At 36.3% G+C, this 21,619-nt stretch overlaps 1 protein-coding gene across 1 annotated transcript; it reads left to right on the top strand.

Annotated features, from left to right (window-relative positions):
* The first annotated feature begins 10,848 nt into the window (after positions 1-10,848).
* On the top strand, positions 10,849-11,897 carry LOC149206364 (antimicrobial ginkbilobin-2-like protein). The gene is made up of 2 exons (XM_089397674.1): positions 10,849-11,653; positions 11,887-11,897. The coding sequence occupies exons 1-2, from the start codon at positions 10,849-10,851 to the stop codon at positions 11,895-11,897; spliced, it is 816 nt and encodes a 271-aa protein (XP_089253800.1).
* Positions 11,898-21,619: the final 9,722 nt, after the last annotated feature.

The following is a 21,619-nucleotide window of genomic DNA, read 5'->3' as shown; positions in this document are numbered from 1 at the left end:
ATTCGACCTATTCTACTTCTTTTGGGTTGTTTCCACTTATCCCCTTGCTTAACTTGTTTCTCTCCTAGAGGGACCTTTGGATAATGTCTCACAAAATGACTATATTCATGACATGATTTTCATTTGAAGGGATTTGGTTGTTGTCCATCTCTTCTATAAATCTATGGTTGTTTAGGTTGAGTTGGATGGCTTCTAGAAGTCATTTTTCAAGGTCGAATTATACACATATTATGACATAGGAAAACGTTATTTCTTTCGGTTCTTCCTTATCAATATATTTCCCCAAGCATTGCCAATATTTTTAAAGGTTTCTTTGTTTCAGAAATGAAGGGGGGGTGTGGAAGTTTGAACCATACAAGAACGATTGAGGGGATGTCATTTTTAGGGTTCAAGATCCATATGTTCAAGTATAATTCTTGGACCCCCATAAAGTATGGGCCACTCGTGAAGATTAAATCTCTGTCAACCTTCCCTTCAAAAAGGAATTCAAAAAAAAACCTTATTGTAGAATGATAATGAGAGATTATCTTTTATCATGGGTGCCTAGTTCTTGTCCACCCAATTTCCCATCAATTAGATAGAAGGCCATATTCCAATAAATTGGCCTATGAGGGTGCACTTAGAAATATGTAGAGCCATTAATTAGGATGGGGAAACATGCACAACAACTTTAGGAATTTCCTCGAGGAATTTTACAAATCTCAATTGAATAGGCTTGTTGATTTGGTTTGGATATCAACAAGGGTAGTGAAGGAAACCATATTAGGAGGGGGTGGGGGTGGCAGTAGGGGCAAGGGAGGAGGATGAAAGCCTCCTCCTAGATGTTGGGCCATCAATAGGAGCTGAGAGGTCACTTATTAGGTTTTAGGGGGGTATACAAAAAGAATTCTATGAGATATTTTCCCTCCATCTATTATTGTTGTTATGTGTTTATTATGAATTTATTTTTATCTTTTTTTTTTTCATAACAAATATAAATAAAAAGCAAGTTTCTATTTCGAAAGGCACTAACACATTATTGATTGAGCAATTATGGAGACACAAACTATTCACTAAAGAAAGAATTAGTGCCTTGTTAGTGAGCTCTAAATGACTAAACCATAACATGCTATGGGAAATAAATATTGATAGGTCAATGAAAAATCTATCATGGCTTTAAAATTTTATAACTATTCTTTCCTTCTCAAATAGGTAGTAAATCTTTGATTTTAATTTTTTGGGGTCCATTTATGATTAACAAGTTTGTAAAAAGGCTTATCTTTCCCAAAAATTAGAAAGAAATCTGAGATTCATTTGGAGAAGGGACTTCCTAAACCCCTACAAATCTTGATGGGTGGATTTATCAACAAGTATTGGACTATTGTCAGTAAATCCCATTTAAATGCACGACATGTCATGCATAAGGGATTCTTTTTTTAAAACTATCTAAAATTCAATAAAAGCACCGCACGAAGCTATCTAGGAAGCATCCCAAGTTTAAGAATGTTTTGAACAAAAGGAGTTCAAGATGCTTTGGAATATATGAAGGAACTTGTAATAAAAAAGGTCATCCAATCAACAATCATCTCAAGTAAACCCAACCCCTTCAAGCATGAATAAATATGAGATTCTTGGCAATTTAGAGAACAAGGAAAATCTAAAAATCATGGAGAAGAAAATTGAAGAGAAACCAACAACATATGTTCATTCAAAACTTGATCAACCACCCATTGGGTGTGATCCATTCTTAAGGGGCCAACACCCAATGTAGAAGATAAACCCCTTTAAACATGAATAAATATGAGATTCTTGGCAATTTAGAGAACAAGGAAAATCTGAAAATCTAGGAGAAGAAAATTGAAGAGAACCAACAACATATCTTCATTCAAAACTTGATTCTTGGCAATTTAGAAAACAAGGGAAATTTAAAAATCTTAGACTAGAAAATTAAAGAGGAACCAACAACATATCTTCATTCAAAACTTGATCAACCACCGATTAAATCTGATCCATTCTTAAGGGGCCAACACCCAATATGGAAGATAAAGAAGAGGTTGAAAAAGAAAAAAATGATTCAAACAAATGAAAGGAGGAAAATGAAGAAGTAGAAGAATCATATATAAAAAGTTCAGTTCAAGAAAAAGTACAACTCTCAAAACAAATTGTGAAAACTTCATCCAAGTCATCAAAATCCTATGCTAAAATTATGGAAAATGCTTCAAACGCTTCAATCTGATCCATTCTTAAGGGGCCAACACCCAATGTAGGAGATAAAGAAGAGGTTGAAAAAGAAAAACAAAAAAATGATTCAAACAAATGAAAGGAGGAAAATGAACCAGTAGAAGAATCAAATATAAAAAGTTCAGATCAAGAAAAAACACAACTGTTAAAACAAATTGTGAAAACTTCATCCAAGTCATCAAAATCCTATCCTAAAATTATGGAAAATGCTTCAAACCCATACAAGTGTTAAAACAAATTGTGAAAACTTCATCCAAGTCATCAAATTCCTATCCTAAAATTATGGAAAATGCTTCAAACCCATACAACTGTTAAAACAAATTGTGAAAACTTCATCCAAGTCATCAAAATCCTATCCTAAAATTATGGAAAATGCTTCAAACCCATACAAGTGTTAAAACAAATTGTGAAAACTTCATCCAAGTCATCAAATTCCTATCCTAAAATTATGGAAAATGCTTCAAACCCATACAACTGTTAAAACAAATTGTGAAAACTTCATCCAAGTCATCAAAATCCTATCCTAAAATTATGGAAAATGCTTCAAACTCTTCACCCCACATTACCACGGGTAGAAAATCTAATGGAAAATGAATTGCTTCGGGGAGAAGTCATCAAAATCCTATGCTAAAATTATGGAAAATGCTTCAAACCTTTCACCCTGCATTACCACTGATAGAAAATCCAATCGAAAATTAATGTATTAAAAGAAGTGGTAACGTGAGTTTTAGAATTTTGGTGTTTAAGATTGATTTGCAATAATCTCATTAGTGTTCTCTCTGGTTCCTTAATGGGAGGAAACCACCACTAAGAAAATTTGAATCCTGTTATAATCACAACTCCTTTTGATGTAACCCCATTGGACACCTTTTCTACAGTTTTTTAGTGACTCTTTAATTGGCTGGTCAATATTGATTTCGCATAGCGCGTTATGGATCAGTAACCTAGACCTCACCGACAGGCCACTAGTTCTTTCTTTAATGAAAAGTTGAAATCTCCATAATTCCTTCATCAATAATGCACTAGTGCATTTTCTATTTAGTACCATTGAATCAACGATCTGATTTGGTGCTGCTTTTCCGTAACGTATGGATCGTTATGTTCACACTACAAGCTTAGGGTCAACAAAACCAATTGATTTCCAACCATTTCAAGCGTAAAAAATGGTGGCTACTTTTGGTTTAAGTGTGGAAATTAAAAGAGACGACGAAAAACACGTTTAACATACAACGATTTGTGTTGTAGCCCATCCATTACCACTGTTCTACCAATTGTACCGCATAAGGTTGTTTTATGAAGCTGTATCTAAATTTTATGTTAGATATTTTGTATGCTTTGGTTAAAAAATCTGATGGTATCAAGAATTTTATAGTTGTTATTTAAGTTGGAATACAATTTCATTTCGAATTTGGTTAAGAAAAGTTTAGCTCTTTCTTATTTTCCGTGTTTTATTGAAAAAAAATATGTTGTTGCAATATTGTTTTAAATGTATATGATTGATTTTTTTATTTATTTTTATTATATTTAATTTCCTTTTAAAATTATAATATATATATATATATATATATATATATATATATTAAAAATATACAAAATTGTTATATATATAGGTAAAGTTGATTTTACATAGATACGATGAAATTTTATTAAGTTGATATATTAATAATTTCAGATGTTAAATTAAAACCATGAGTAAAGTTTAAGAGGAGCATCATGCATAACAAAGTGGCCAAAGTCATACCGGTCTTTTTAGGGAAAATAGGTGGGGTAGTTAAAAAGCCTTAAAAAGGGGCATTTAGGCTAAACATAATAATAAAAGAATCTTCCATAGAGGAAACTAAGCATTTAAAATTTAAATACCAACACTCAATATAATAAAGACAACTATATAATTGAAACTTAATGAAAATAATGGTTAGGGAGTTAACTACTTAGGAGTGCAACAACCACATGAGAAGGAGTAGAGGACTTTCATGGTGCCCTTGGAGGGCCCAAGAGCCTCAACTTGGATCACACCTCTGTTTTTCTTTACCAACCATGAACAACCAATAAAAATTATATATGTGTGTGTGTGTTAAATTAAAACTATGAGTAAAGTTTAAGAGGAGCATTCATGCATACCAAAGTGGCCACATAAAATAGGTGGTCATATAGGCCTTCCTAGGGAAACTAGGTGGGATAGTTAAAAAGCCTAAAAAAAATGGCATTTAGGCTTAACATAATAATAAAAGAATATTCCATAGAGGAAACTAGGCATTTAATGACCAACACTCTCGGTAATAAAGACAATTATATAATTGAAACTTAATGAAAATAATGATTAGGGAGTTAAGGCTAGTTAGGAGTGCAACAACCACCGTCTTCTAAGAAGGAGTAGAGGACTATCATGGTGTCCTTGGAGGGCCCAAGAGCCTTAACTTGGATCACACCTTTTTTTTTTCTCTACCAACCATGAGGAAGAAGTAATTAAAAAACCATTTTGCTTTCCTGGCATCTCGAGTCGACTATAGATCTCATTCCAATTATTATCATGAGATAACAAAGCATGGGTCGGAAATGTCTTTGTATGCCAATAAAGTTCCAAAATGTGGTGGAATTTGGTGTTGTGGGTGCAACTCAAACCAGGGTTCATGAGAAAGTCCATAACCATTGCATCCACCTATTCTTTCTCCCAATAGGCTTGCTAAACACTCGCACCCACTTCATTTGCTTGCATGTGGCTACAGAGATAGAGAGGGGTGGTATTGAGGTAGGTAGAAGTGGTTGCAACAACATCAATCTCCGGATGAGTGTGGTGCAAAAGGGCCTTTCCTTTCTAGAAAGCTTGAGGGGATGAATAGAACTCTATCATTAGATTAACACATCAAGTGTGGAACATTTTAACCTCCTCGAGGTGTCACAAATAAAGGATGAGATTTTACTCGTTAGGAAATAAAATTCTCATCTGACTATAATTCCCTCCATTATACCAAAAATCATGTAGTTTGATGTACCTTGAATACATAGATCCTTTTGTCGTCCACTCACCTTTGTCATCAAATTCTGTATGCATGGGATAACTCCCTCCATTCTACCAAAAATCATGTAGTTTGGTGTACCTTGAATACGTAGATCATTTTATCATCCACTCACCTTTGTCATCAAATTCTATATGCATAGGAAGGCTATGCAAGGAGTCGTTTGTGCAACACATGGCTACAAATTGGGGAGGGAGGGATGATACTCCTAAAGTTGTCACCATATCACCCCACTTAGGGATTTTTTTTTTCTTTTTTTTTTTTTTGTATCCTAGAGGAACCTAGTGATCCACTTGACATGTAGCTACTAGTAAACCTCTTGGGTCTACGACTTGTCCTCCTCTCCATAAACCGGGTCACAACCTATGGGATTTGAACCTTGGATCTCTCAATTTTATGAGGACTCACATTACTTCGATCACCAATTGGGCCGCCCACTAGAACCACTTAGGGAAATATTTTTATTTTTATTTTAAAAATATATTTAATTTATATTTAGTATAATTATTTATACAACTTGACTCTGCGTATTGATTAAGAGTCACTTGTTGTGTCAAATAAACATGAGTTATGTTTTTTTGGGTATATAATGTTAGTTAAAAATATTGTTACATTTTTTTTAAAACATATGTGTTTAACTTATATATAAATTCTTTTCATAAATAATAATAATAATAATAATAATAATAATAATAATAATAAAGTTTTAAAATTACATTTTATGTTTTTTTGGAAATGTGAGATTTATCATTAGATATTGCCTATTAACATTTCTCAATCATGTACTTTATATGTTGGATACCACATTATTCCTATTCAACTGAATAAAATGATAAATCAATTATAAATCTAATACATGGTGTTTATTATTCATCATTTTTTTCTCTCACTAAGATTATCAATAAATATTGTTAATCATTAATTTATTGTTTTTTTTTTCATCCTATAAAATTGGATATAAAGTTATTTCTATTCAACAAATAAAATGGAGAAGATAGTAAATCTATTACTAGCAATTGTCCCAAAAGGTACAAAGAGAGGCCGATAGGATTATTAAATTGGAATTGTTGAATTTTTCTAGAAGAGATGTTGGTTGAAGCCTAACGGATGAGAAATTTGAGCTGGCTAAAGGCTTTCTAATTGTTTTTTATTATGATAAAATTATATTGATAATTCATTGGTTTTACTTTCAAAAGCTTGAAGGAATTTGAAGAGCAGGTATAGAATTGCTTTGTGGTATTTGATCCCAAAATCATTGATTTGTAAATACATACTCAATGAAATGTTAATTGGTTGAAACCCTGCACAAATGTTTGATATAAGCCCTTGCCCCACGGTGTAACATGCATGTAAAATTGATTAGTGATGTAGCCCAATCCCTGGAATGTTATGCATATAAATGGACTAAAAATGTATTAACATAGTGTCAAGACAGGAATGAGAAATGAGAAACAAGTATCCCAATTAGGTTTCTAGCAACATGTGTTACATTAAGTGAACCAAGATACCAAAACTACTAACATATTCTTTCCCTATTCAGATGTGGAACACCGTGACATTGAGTCGCAATACTCAGGATTGAATATTCGAGTAACTTGTCAAAGCCTCCAATGAAAGCATAAAGAATGAAATTGGTAAAGAAATCTTCCTTTAACATGTTTATAGATTTGGTCCTCTTCGAATTTTGACGTCTCCATATGCCTCTTCTTGACCAACTTTCACATATTTATGGGTAGCTAAAACCGAAACAACATATGGAAAAATCCCTCTTTTTATTATCGTTCATGTATTTATTGGGAACTGAAATCTAAGAAAACCAAATAAAAGCTGAAACCAAATATTAAAACAGAGATCAAATAAGGTATACCGCATGTTTGAAAGAAAAGTTTAGCTGCTTGTCCTCTATCCATTCCTTGAGCAAGTTGGTCCAACGATTGTTCTTTTGAGACCCCTGGTTTGTTGAAATGATCTCTCAGATGCCTATATAAAGAAAGAGAAAACGCATATGCTGTTATTGAATCAAATATTTTATAATCTTTCCTTAACAGAGATTAAATATTATTAAAAGTTTTTCCTCACATAAGGACTGTGTCGTTTATTAGGTCCATAAAATATTTAGGGGTCAGATTGAGTGGTTGAGAAGGTTCAGTCTCCACTAACAAGTCTGTAGTGGAATTGCCACGATTAGATTACGAATAAGCGATTCAACAAGTTTTCATTATCTGCATGTCGAAAATGGATGAGGCTATTTGGGTAGATTTGACAACCCTCGGACTAGTCACCTAATCCAAAGGAAGTCCATGTCAGGGAGTGGAAAACCTGACATAAGAAAAAGGCCACAATAACCACATTGTCTAGATCTATTGAAGAAAATCTAAACTAACCATTGCTTCAACGCAGGCAAACATAAATGGCCACGAAGTTGGCTTACAAAGGGAAAGTTGATAACAATATTACCGAAGGTGGGTCTTTGCTATGCCCATCAGGTTGAGATAATGGCTGAAAGTCCTGGCTAAAGATGCTGCCTCTTCCAACGTCATGCTTGACAATTCTAATGCAAGCTTCTTCTCAAGCACTTCTGTTGCATCCTCGATGCCCACAATTCTCATGTTGCATGCACTCTGCACAAAACAAAAACCCAAAAATAACATAAATGAAACAGTAAAAACCTCAAAAATAACTTAAATGAACACCAACTCTCCCGCAAGTCTCCTGCAGACATGATAAATTTCCGAACCTTCACAAACACTTTAAAGCCAACCAGGCTAAATCTATAGACAATTGTCGGAACTAATTTTCAAAGGTATTCAAGGTTCCAACAGTGTTAAAAGATAAATCTCAGCACAGACTCATGAATGTAAGATTTCAACGCCAAAAATTTCAGCACAAAGTCCTTCTTTAAGCCATAATTTGACAACATTGCTGATTGATTTCAAAAATGTGCAAATCTTGCGTTCAAAAATTTGCCAGTTCGATACGAATACCGTATTATTCGAAGAAATTCGATTCGGTTTTCAAAGGATAAGTGGTTGGATAAGCGGTTAAATGAAAATTGAGATGCCTCAAAATCGGCTGTTGGTGGTTTACGTAGACGAAACAAATTCTTAATGGTGGAACAAATAGTGGTAGGATGGCATAAGCGCAGAAGGAAAAAAACTGGAGAAACTGGCAAATCACAGTGGAATAGGAAAGTTTATAATTTTCTGATTTTATTATTGTTTTCATGGGTTAAAAAGCCAGTAAAATAGGAAAAAGGAAGAATTTATTACACCGAATCCGTAATAATTTGTTAATTTGTAATAGATGTTAATTTTGTAATGACTGATTTTATGGAATTTTAGATATTTTTATGGAATTTTAGATATTTTTTCGCAGAAAGCGCACTTCAAATCAACGGTTGAAAGTGTCTCACTTGATCGAACGGAGGAGGGTAAAAGTGTTGACAATTGTTGATGCATAGGAAAGGCCTATCGGCCTAATTAGATATTTTTATGGAATTTTAGATATTTTTCACCAGAAAGCACACTTCAAATCAATGGTTAAAAGTGTCTCACTTGATCGAATGGAGGAGGGTAAAAGTGTTGACAATTGTTGATGCATAGGAAAGGCCTGTCGGCCTAAAGATATTTTTATGGAATTTTAGATATTTTTCAGCAGAAAGTACACTTCAAATCAACGGTTGAAAGTGTCTCACTTGATCGAACGGAGGAGGATAAAAGTATTGACAATTGTTGATGCATAGGAAAGGCCTATGGGCCTAAAAATCACAGTGGAATAGGAAAGTTTATAATTTTCCGATTTTATTATTGTTTTCATGGGTTAAAAAGCCAGTAAAATAGGAAAAATGAAGAATTTATTACACCGAATATGCAATAATTTGTTAATTTGTAATAGATGTTAATTTTGTAATGACTGATTTTATGGAATTTTAGATATTTTTATGGAATTTTAGATATTTTTCCGCAGAAAGCACACTTCAAATCAACGGTTGAAAGTGTCTCACTTGATCGAACGGAGGAGGGTAAAAGTGTTGACAATTGTTGATGCATAGAAAAGGCCTATCGGCCTAATTAGATATTTTTATGGAATTTTAGATATTTTTCAGCAGAAAGCACACTTCAAATCAACGGTTGAAAGTGTCTCACTTGATGGAACGGAGGAGGGTAAAAGTGTTGACAATTGTTGATGCATAGGAAAGGCCTATCGGCCTAAAGATATTTTTATGGAATTTTAGATATTTTTCAGCAGAAAGCACACTTCAAATCAACGGTTGAAAGTGTCTCACTTGATCGAACGGAGGAGGATAAAAGTGTTGACAATTGTTGATGCATAGGAAAGGCCTATGGGCCTAATTAGATATTTTTATGGAATTTTAGATATTTTTCAGCAGAAAGCACACTTCAAATCAACAGTTGAAAGTGTGTCACTTGATCGAACGGAGGAGGGTAAAAGTGTTGACAATTGTTGATGCATAGGAAAGGCCTATCGGCCTAACTAACTTAATACATGGTACCTATTTTTTTTTTTGTAGTTTAACTAATAAGTAAAATGGAGAACATAGTAAATCTATTATTAACTTAATACATGGTAGGTATTTTTTTGTGTAGTTTAACTAATAGGTAAAATGACTATTTTCTGAATATTTTTTCTGAATAATTTTATTTAAAATTCTTTAGAGATTTATAAAAATCTGAAATTTAAGTTGTCAAAAATCCAATGCCTTAAGGGTTTTTAAAGATGTTAAATCCATATGTATTCAAAATGCATTTTAAAAATAAAAAATCACAATCTTACTAATTAATTACCTTTTTTCATTTAGAAAGATGTTGAATCCATATGTATTCAAAATGCATTTTAAAAATAAAAAATCACAATCTTACTAATTAATTACCTTTTTTCATTTAGAAATTGCTTTATCCACCATTACTATTAATTGTCTATTTTTTCGGAATTGATCTGCTCTAATTTTTTTCTTTTCGAGTGAAAGGAAACAGAATGATTCCCAGATACTTAGAAAACATCATTCCACAGGAATGATGGGCGATCTTTCGGAAATGCTTTGATCGCTTCATGAATTGAGCTTGACTTGAATCGAATATCAGCTTGAGTGGGCCTAATGGTTAAGAGCATGTGTTTCCTCCTAAGAGGTCACAGGTTCAAAACCAGAGGGGGGTAGAGTATGTATGCCTTCATAGACTTAGCAGTCAAATCGCTGCGCGGAGGTGGGTCCCTTGTCCAACAAACAAGGGGTCTCATACACCAATTTGGTGTCTGGCTTGGCTGTGACCTTAAAAATAGATATTATTATTATTATTATTAAAAAGCTTCTTGACTTGAATCCCTTGTCCAACAAACAAGGGGTCTCATACACCAATTCGGTGTTTGGCTTGGCTGTGACCTTAAAAATAGATATTATTATTATTATTATTAAAACTAACGAGCTTGACTTGACTTGAATACAGAACGGACACGTTATCTATCAGAAAGTTCCTTTCCTCTTTCCCCCTTTCCCTGACTTTACACGTTATTCCTCAGCCCGCTCTGCTCAAAGATCTCCAAACGGAAAGGGCGAGCTCGGAAAAAATGAATCATTTCAGTTACTAATGACAGAATGGCCCCCTCCCATATTAGTAATTGCAGAAGGAATACCATTAAATTCACTGCAAAATTTAATATATTTCTCTCTTTATTGCTGTTACTACTAAGATTAACATTAGCTCAGTATGATACTTATAATCGCTCGTTTAGCGAGTGCGGGCAAGACAATATTTTGCATCGAAGTGCTTTGGAGAGGAACCTGAAAGTGGTTCTGAATTCGTTGGTTGAAAATGTTGGGGAGACAGGCTACAATGTTTCAAGTTATGGAGAGAATGGAGATAAGATCTACGGTCTTGTTCAGTGCAGGGGGGACCTCAATGCCTCTGCTTGTCAGACATGTACTTCACGGGCTGGAGATAGTCTTCGTCAAATCTGTAATGGTACTTCTGGAAGCATTCACCTTGGTCTCTGCTTTCTGAGATATGCCACTCACAGTGCTGATTCAAGTTTAAGTTCATTCGGCAACTTTAGTGGGCTCTGCAATGAAAGTAAATTAGAAAATGCAGGGGGTTTTAGCTGGAGGATTGCCAATCTTTTGACGAGGCTTGTGGAAAAAACTGAGTCCAGTGTGGTGGGTTACAGTACACTCAGTGATTATGGGGTTTATTCTCTGGCTGAATGCTGGCGAGAACTTACTGGGAGCCGGTGTAGTCAGTGCCTCAACACTATCTACACACATTTGAATGTATGTTCAGTAGGAACTAACAAGGGAACTGTCCTGAATGGCTACTGCATGATTCAATTTACAGAGCACAAGTTTTACAGTGATCATGTCCCTCTGCTGTCACCCCCCAATGGCCCATCCCCAGAAACAGAAGGTACTATTGTCATTTTTTTGTTTGTTTATTCATGGGGATTTGGAATTTTTTTTGTTCAGTAGAAAAAAAAACCCTACTTCTTAGTATTAATATAAAAAATAGCACATTATCATGTTTCTCCATCTTCTCCGGGTAGAAATTCTTACAATATCTTAAATTTGATATCTGTCTATTCCTTTGACACTGTTCTAATAACATATCTTTATAATCATTACTTTTCTACATTTGTCCAGAAACAGAATAAAAACTAATCGATAAAGCATTCCACCTGCTTCGCCAAACATTCAGTAGCATGAAAAAAGCCTAAACATAAGACTTTCCACTTGTTTCGCCTAACATCCAGAAACATAAAAAGAAACAAAACATAAAGCAATCCACTTGCTTCGCCAGAAGTCTGTCGGAGATTACACAGTTCCAAATTCCTCCCTTGTTTTTATGCGTAATTTATGCTCTCTGTGTTGATCAGATGGCCCTGCTGGAAAACAGAAAAGAAAAATTTACCTGTAGGTTTCATCATCCCTCTCTTTGACAGCATGTCAGTGTCCAATTATGTTCTATGTATATAGGATCGAAATGAAGTACTTGGAAAGTACTCACAATGATCTGAATCCTACATATCCAGTTTTTGAGAATGGGAGGACTGAAATTTGTGTTGTTCTGCACCCAGTCTATGATTCCTTTTGCCGCTCTAAAGATCTGTATTCTATCAATCCTTAACCATTTAGTGGCTATAAGAACTCCCCATATTACTAAAAGTTCTGCCCGGCTATTAGATCCCTGGCCTCCTTCCTGTTAGAAATCTGCAGTTTCTAAATCTTAATGTGACCCGATTAAAGCATTAAAGCATTAAAGCGTTAAAAGCGTTAAAAGCATTAAAGCATTAAAGCGTTGAATTGGTATATGATGGATGTACCAGATTAGAGTTAAATGATATATAAAGGATTGGGTCCTCTCTCTCCCTCACAAGAGTTGTATTCTTCTCCATCAATAAACGCATAAAGGAAGTGAGGGCAAGAGGAGAGAAACCGAATTCTGAGAAGAAGAGTAACCGTCAGGAGTCAGAAGAAAGAAGATGGCAGCCATTACATCTTCCGCTGTTAACCAAGGTATGTCATCTTAAACAATAGATCATATTAAGTTTTGTTAGTGAAATATTCGGTATTGAAAGTGTTAGGATATTCCGACACATAGGATATAGTTAAGTTCAACTTGGTCTAGCATAGAGTTAGGTTAGAGTTAGGTAAAGTGTGTCTCTTTACCGTTGTACATTTTGTAACTTACAATCCGACGGTCACGATATGTAGTGATCCGACGGTTCACTCTCACCTCGGTATTACCGACACTTGATCCGTGGCTTGACACCCGATTGGTCCATGAGTTCTATTTAAAGCGCATGGAGGGTCATTGTTCGGGTAATCCGTGCATGAGAGAAGCTTATGTAAATTTTCATTCTTTGATTAATAAATTGCCTGTAGTACCCACGTTGGGACAGGCCATGGACTGTTTCCCTCCTTGCACTCTGAGGGTTTTAACCACGTCAAAAATACTGGTGTATTGATTTGAGATCTGGTTGTGAGCGGTGTCCTTTTGGTATTCTTTCTGTGGAACTTACCCTGTAAATTCCTACATGGTATCAGAGCTATTTGAGGGCCGCGTCCGTTGGTGATCCAAATCTGAAGCCGGTAGAACTGCATGCGGCTGTCGTTTCCTAGATCTGTTGTTTCTGACTGCTTTCGGGCCGAGAGGACTGCTCTGTTGCGTTCGGAGCATCTGTTCCAGTGAGGAACCCCTTTCGTTTCATGTGAAAAGGTTTCCGGTAGCCCTAGCTGCGTCATTTTTCAGATCGGGAGGTATACAGTGTTTTTTCTGCAGTTTACTGTTAATTTCTCTCTGCTTATTTCGGTCTCAGTTTATTTAGCCTTTTTTTTTTAACCGGATCTATACCTTTCATTTCTGCGTATGCTCTTTGCCCTGCGACTCTGTGCGATCTGGGCAAATCAGAAACAGAAAGGAAGGATTTTTCTCATGCGTATGCTCTTTTCCCTGCACCTTAGTGTGATCTCGGAAAATCAGAAACATTGAGAAAAATATTTAGTTTTTCGGCTAAAGCTAACCTTGAGATTTTTTTAAAAAATTTCTAGTTTTTTGGCTAAAGCTAACTTCGAGCCACAAGGTTCGTTTTTCTTTGCATATTCGTGTTGGGTTTTGTATTTTGTGTTTTGTAGGGAAAAAGAGCTTTCTCAAGGCAAGCACGCAAACCGAGGCCCCCCCCCCCCTCCTCTCTCTCTCTCTCTCTCTCTCTCTCTCTCAAATTTTTTGTATAGATCAATTGGTTCAAAGCTATTTTTAGAGAGTAGAGGTCTTGGGTTCAAGTCTCCATTTTGTGGGGGCGGATTTTTTCATTCCCGCACATTCGCGCACTTTGCCGGCAACGTCAACAAGTTTTTTTTCAAAAAGCCATAACTTCTTCATCCGGAAGCCTTTTTCAGAGCCGTTTTTTTTAAACCGCCTATTTTTTCGAGATCTATCCGTTGGTACACTTACTTTGAGCATCTTCAGCTTCAGTTTTTTTTTTAAAAAATGGAAAGTCCATGCCAAGTCATTCTTGACAACACTAACTACTTCCAATGGGTAGAATACATGGAAGATTTACTTAGAAGTAAAGGTCTCTTCAGAATAGCCACAAACCAAGAGAAGAAACCAACAGATGAAGACAAGGCGGCAAAATGGGAAAATAGACAAGATCAAGCACGTGGTTTGATAGGGATGTCTATTTCTCCTGATCTTAGATTCCACATTGCAGGACTTGAGACTCCTCATGAAGCATTAGAAAAACTTGCTAAAGTTTTTGGGATTAAAAATGAAATTAGATCCCATCAACTTGAAAATGCGCTGCTTACTTTGGATCCTAATAATTTTTCTTGCATTGAAGATTTCTTGTCCAAATTCAAGACCCTTAGATATCTCTTGGAAGGTGTTAAAGTTAAGAAAGATGATGGTAACCTTATTTATTCCATCCTTACTAAGTTAGGACCAGCCTACTCTATATTTGTTTCCACTTTCCATTCTACAAGGGAAGCTTTCATTTGTCAAGGACAAGACTACAAGGCCCCTTCCTTTGACTCCTTTTGTGATTCCTTAATAAGAGAACAAGAAAAACTCTTACACCTTGGTCTTCTTAATCTTGGAAACTCTTCCACGAAAGCGTTAGCCGCCCAGCAGCACCCAAATTCAAAGAATCCTAAGAAGTCATATCCTCAAAAGAATGGTCCTAAACCATCTCAGCCTCAAAATGAAAGATCATTTCAGCAAAATGATAAGACCAATAAAAACAAATGGAAGAAGACTGATAGACATTGTAACTTTTGTAATCGAGATGGCCACTTAGAATCTAAATGCTTTAAGAAGATGGAAGCCTTGGAAGCCGCAATGAAGAAACATAACATCCATCTGGAGCCTACTTCAACTTCAACTTCCGGAACGGCACTTTCTGCATGTCATCGTCAATCATCTCAGTCTGGTTATGCATTAAATGTATCTTCTTCTTCTTCTCATTCTCATGAGTGGCTCATTGATTCTGGAGCCTCTTGTCACATGGCCAAAAACCAAGCCATGTTTTCTTCTTTAAATGATTGTAACACCAAAAATATATATATTGGTGATGATAGATCTCTTAATGTTGTAGGGACTGGAACTGTTTATCTAGACAATGGTCAGTTCAATGATGTATTATGTGTTCCAAACTTATCCTGCAACCTTCTATCTGTCTATCAGATAACTCATTCAGGTGAAGGTAAAATTGTTGAATTTTCACCTCATGATGTTGTAATCAAGGATCTAAAAGATCCTAAACAGATTCTAGCTACTGGTCTTGCTGATGATTCCAAAAGGTTGTATAAGTTTCACAACTTTGGGTCATCCCATCTTCCCTCAGTATTTGTTGCTCATAATGATGAAGTGAGCAAACTTTGGCATGAGCGGTTTGGTCACTTAAACTATCGCTCCCTTCAGCATCTATGTAAAGAAAATATGGTGACAGGTCTTCCTATGGTATCTTGCAAAGATGGTGTTTGTTCCGGATGTGTACTCGGAAAACATCATCGGGACAGTTTTGACAAACGTGCCTCTTGGCACGCCTCAGCCCCTTTACAGCTTGTGCACAGTGATTTATGTGGTCCTCTTCCTGTTGCTTCATTCTCTGGCTGCAAGTACTTCTTAACTTTCATTGATGATTTCTCCAGACGCACTTGGGTATACTTCTTAAAACTCAAGAGCGAAGTATTTACCACTTTTTTGGCCTTCAAAGCATTTGTTGAAAAACAATCTGGACATCAAATTCTTAAGCTAAGAACTGATAATGGTGGAGAATATGTTAAAAACGCATTCATCAACTTTTGCACCGAAAATGGAATTCAAATGCAACATACTGTTCCATACACTCCACAAAAAAATGGTGTAGCTGAAAGGAAAAATCGCACCTTAAAGGAAATGGCTAATTGTATGCTGCAATCTAAAGGACTCAGTCTTAGTTTTTGGGCCGAAGCAATTAATTGTGCAAATTATATAATCAATCGCACTCCTACTAAGGTTCTAGAGAATATCACTCCAGAAGAAGCTTGGAGTTCCATTAAACCAGATGTAAGTCACTTTCGTGTGTTTGGAAGTGAAGCATGGGCCCATATTCCAGATGAAAAGCATAAAGCTTTAGAACCTAAGAGTGAGAAATGTACTTTTGTTGGATATTCTGAAGATGTAAAAGGTTATAGACTTATTCCATTTAAGTCCAAAAATGTTATCATTAGAAGAGATGTAAAATTTGATGAAAATAAATCGGCCTGCGAGCCTAGTCCGGCGGATGTGCCACCTCTTCCTATCTCTTCTATCTTTGAAAACATTTCTTCTTCTGATGATGAAAGCGAGGATGATAATCCTCCCCCACCTTCTCAGGATCCTCAACTTCCAAGATGGGTCCGTGCTACTCGGGATGCAGCAGGTGATCTTGCCGGTGATCCTACAGATCAGCGACGTACACGTTCTCAGTTTGAAAGAGCCTCTTCTTTACTGGCTCAAGCTCCAGTAAATCATGATCCTGACACTTTTGCAGAAGCTTCAGGCCATCCACATTGGGAAGCAGCTATGAATGAAGAATATCATTCATTGATGACAAATGATACATGGGATCTTGTTCCTCTACCAAAGGGACGCAAACTTGTTAGATGCAAATGGGTTTACAGAACCAAGTATGGACCAGATGGGAAAGTTGATAAACATAAAGCTCGTCTAGTTGCTAAGGGCTTTTCACAGGTTGAAGGCATTGACTACACTGAAACCTTCTCTCCAGTTGCCAAAATGAACTCTATCCGCCTTGTTCTTTCCCTTGCTGCCTCTTTAAAATGGGAAGTCCATCAAATGGATGTTAAATTTGCCTTCTTGCATGGGGACTTGCAGGAAGAAATCTATATGGAACAACCCATTGGCTTCATACAAACAGACTCCAGCCTCGTTTGTCGACTTAAGAAATCCCTTTATGGCCTCAAGCAAGCTCCTCGGGCTTGGTATGCCAAAATGGATAGCTTTCTTTTAGAATCTGGCTTTTTTAGGTGTCATTCTGACAATACTGTCTACACCAAGAAAGTGGGCAACTCTCTTATCATCCTTGTTCTTTATGTTGATGATCTTATTCTTACTGGTAGTGATCCCAACCTTATAAACCATGTGAAGTCCAGCCTTAAAAAGAAATTTGAAATGACAGACTTAGGACACTTACACTATTTTCTCGGTCTTCAAGTCTTGCAATCCCAAGAGGGTATTTTCCTTTCCCAGTCCAAGTATGCTTGTGATATTCTTCGTCATTTTCACATGGAAGACTGTAAGCCAGCCCCTTCTCCCTTTCAGTCTGGAGTCAAACTTTCAGTCTCTTGTACTTCTCCTGAAGTTGATGCTACCTTATACCGTCAACTTGTCGGAAAACTCTTGTATTTAACCCATACTCGTCCTGATCTTTCCTTTGCTGTTGGCCTTGTTGCTCGTTTTATGCAAAACCCCCGTGAAAGTCATTGGAAAGCAGCTAAAAGAATACTTCGTTATGTTCGAGGTACAGTACAGTTTGGGATTCATTACAGTGCCAAAGCAGCTCCTCTGTTAGTTGGTTTCACTGATTCTGATTGGGCTGGTGACCTTGATGATCGGAAGTCTACTGCCGGTTATGTCTTCACTCTTGGTTCAGGACCTATTACATGGGCTTGTAAGAAACAGGCTGCCATTTCTCTTTCATCAGCAGAAGCAGAGTATCGTGGTGCCGTGGAAGCTAGTAAGGAAGCCTTGTGGCTTCGTCAGATCCTATCAAAGTTTGGCTTTGAGCAGCAGCATCCAACCACACTTTGGTGTGATAATCAAAGTGCCATTTAGCTATGCAAAGATCCAGTCCAGCATCAGCGCAGCAAACACATTGAACTACACATGCACTTCATCAGAAAGCTCATTCATGACCATGTTCTTGAAGTGCAATATTGTCCAACAGATGATCAGGTTGCAGACATCTTCACAAAGGCTCTCACAGAGGCGAAGTTCACTAAACTTCGATATATGCTTGGAGTTCAGGAAGTTGTCACTAAGGGGGGATAGGCTCTAGTGCCTCCTTCCTTCTCCTATTGTGTCATATTTGTAAATCCTTCAATCCTATCCCAAGTTGTTCTTAAGGGGGGATGTTAGGATATTCCGACACATAGGATATAGTTAAGTTCAACTTGGTCTAGCATAGAGTTAGGTTAGAGTTAGGTAAAGTGTGTCTCTTTACCGTTGTACATTTTGTAACTTACAATCCGACGGTCACGATATGTAGTGATCCGACGGTTCACTCTCACCTCGGTATTACCGACACTTGATCCGTGGCTTGACACCCGATTGGTCCATGAGTTCTATTTAAAGCGCATGGAGGGTCATTGTTCGGGTAATCCGTGCATGAGAGAAGCTTATGTAAATTTTCATTCTTTGATTAATAAATTGCCTGTAGTACCCACGTTGGGACAGGCCGTGGACTGTTTCCCTCCTTGCACTCTGAGGGTTTTAACCACGTCAAAAATACTGGTGTATTGATTTGAGATCTGGTTGTGAGCGGTGTCCTTTTGGTATTCTTTCTGTGGAACTTACCCTGTAAATTCCTACAGAAAGATCTCAGAGACAATAAGAAGTTTTTACATTTGGTATCAGAGCCACTAATCAATAACTGAATATTTCCTATGATTGCAATTGATCTTCGTATACTGTTAACCAAGCGCTTCACGTTAGTTAAATTCTATGCTTGCTCACCGGTTCCGGCTATTTAAATTCTATACTCCGGCAGTGTATACTGTATAAGTCCTTATATATTAAGTGTATAAGAGAGTGTGTCTATCCATATATAAATTTACAAGATGGTGTATTCGTGATCCGATTTATCACATCCCCTGGTTTGATTCTCGAGTGCCCCTCACTCCCAAAGCGTGTGAGTGATAATTTTACTCAGTGAATCGCTGCATACAAAACGAAGTTGAATCTTTTTGTTGCGCACCCATATATTTTGGGCTATGAACCGAAGGAACTCCAGCATGCCACGGATTCATTTCCAGGATTTTGGACAGTCTTGAAAATTGAAAGAGATGTGTCTGCGTAGCCTGTTAGAGGTGGATCTCCATGTCTCAAATGGATCACAAACCATCTCGCAAGAAGCCAAATAAAACCTTTAAAAAATCGGAACTGAGGCCCTTTCCCCTTGCGATGTGACCGAAATATTTCCTAGACTCTGTAAAAATCTTGGTGCTTGCTCGAACTGTGTCCAAATGTGTCTCACTCCTTTTTAGGGTCTTACATTTTCAGAGTTTTTAGGGTCTTTTCGTGCATCATTTACTGTTTTGGCTTTGCACGATTAGAGTTTACTGGTACAAAATAATTGTTTGAAATTTGGGCATAAAAGTAATTGCTCTACGACTGATTGTTTTGCATAAGGTATATGTTATAAATTAATTTATGCACATGAGATTTATGATTTTGTTAATCACCAAAGTGGTCAAAATCAGAATAATCATTTAGTGCATAAGTGACATAATGATTATTGATAGAAATTGCTAGTTATAATAATACCAATTAAAACTGGCGTCACTACTGATAGAACCTGAGAACTTACCCAAAGGAAAGTCTTGTTCTATAACTAGTTGACATGATGAGGTTTAATAGATATTTTGATTAAATAAATATTGATCATCCAAAGATGTCAGTTCTATTTAATTGAACATATTTGTTACCTACTTATGTTTTGGTATTTAATTATGTTAAGTATAAGATAGTATCTACCCAAAGGAGTGCTGTATTATGCTATTATGTCTACATCTGAATCGCGTTAGTTATGAGCTTATAGTTATTTCATTTTTTAATTTGCAGGAGTTCCTATGAGTACACATGCTTCATCCGTTACATTGTTCACTGGTGTTAATTTTTCTGAATGGAGAGAACAAGTCAATTTCCATTTAGGTGTTCAGGATCTTGACTTGGCACTCCTTGAGGATAAGCCTGCTGCTCTTACAAAAGATAGTACTGAGGCAGAAAAATCACACCATAAAGCATGGGAACGCAGTAACAGATTGAGCCTTATGTTCATTAAGATGACTGTTGCTAACAACATCAAGTCAACAATTCCACAAACAGAAAGTGCTAAGGAATATATGCAGTCTGTGGAAGAGCGTTTTCGTTCAGCTGATAAGTCACTCGCTGGTACTCTTATGGCAGAACTCACGACCATGAAGTTTGATGGGTCGCGAACTATGCAAGAGCACATTATAGAGATGACTAATCTTGCAGCAAAGTTAAACTCCCTGGGACTTACAGTAGAGGATTCTTTTCTTGTCCAGTTCATCCTGAACTCGCTACCTTCTGAATATGGACCTTTTCAGATTAACTATAACACTATAAAGGATAAGTGGAATGTTAATGAATTGGCCAGTAGACTTGTTCAGGAAGAAGGACGCTTGAAAAATCAAGTGAATCACTCAGTAAGTTTTGTGAGTAATAAAGCTGGTAAAGAAAAGAAAGGAAACTCAAGTCATTTCAAGAAGAAAAAGGCACCTGCTAAGAATGGGCAGGATAAGGAAAAGAAGGAACTAAAGGATGTTCAATGTCATTTCTGTAAAAAGAAAGGACATTATCAAAGTGACTGTCCGAAAAGGAAAGCTTGGTTCGAAAAGAAAGGTAATTATCTATCTTTCGTATGTTTTGAATCAAATTTAGTTGAAGTTCCTATTAATACATGGTGGCTTGATACTGGTGCTACAACTCATGTTTCCAACAATATGCAGGGATTTCTTATGATCCGAACCATAAATCTAAATGAAGATCGTTTTCTCTTTATGGGAAACGAAATGAAATCTTCAATTGAAGGCATTGGGACTTATCGTCTAATTCTAGAAAGTGGATATGTATTAGACTTATACAGTACCCTTTATGTACCTTCATTATCTAGAAACCTTATTTCCGTAAGTAAGTTGGATATTTCTGGTTTTAGATGTATGATTGGATCTGGTTGTTTTGATTTATATAAGAATACTGATAATGTTGGTTCTGGTATTCTAATTGATGGATTATATAAATTGAAACTGAATGACACTTATGCGAATTCCTTATTGAATGTAGTAAATAATGTTGGATGTAAACGTAGCATGTTGAATGAAAATTCTGCTTTCTTGTGGCATAAACGACTAGGTCATATATCCAAAGAAAGAATGATGAGATTAGTAAGTAATGAAATTTTGTCAAATTTGGACTTCAGTGATCTAGAATTATGTGTGGATTGTATTAAAGGTAAACAAACCAAACATAATAAGAAAGGAGCCACTAGAAGCAGCCAGCTTCTTGAAATAATACACACTGATATTTGCGGACCTATGGACACTTCAGCCTTTAATGGAGAAAAGTATTTCATCACTTTTATTGACGATT

This window comes from Pinus tabuliformis, chromosome 1_2 (genome assembly GCF_031772625.1).
Source record: "Pinus tabuliformis cultivar Carrire ecotype Pingquan chromosome 1_2, CPIR1, whole genome shotgun sequence".
Lineage (NCBI taxonomy): Eukaryota > Viridiplantae > Streptophyta > Pinopsida > Pinales > Pinaceae > Pinus > Pinus tabuliformis.
Note: the sequence above shows the minus strand (reverse complement) of the source record. Positions and strands in the feature narration are given on the sequence as shown.

What these genes read in the sequence shown, in the direction of transcription:
- LOC149206364 (XM_089397674.1), top strand. Translation starts at nt 10,849, where the DNA reads ATGGCCCCCTCCCATATTAGTAATTGCAGAAGGAATACCATTAAATTC.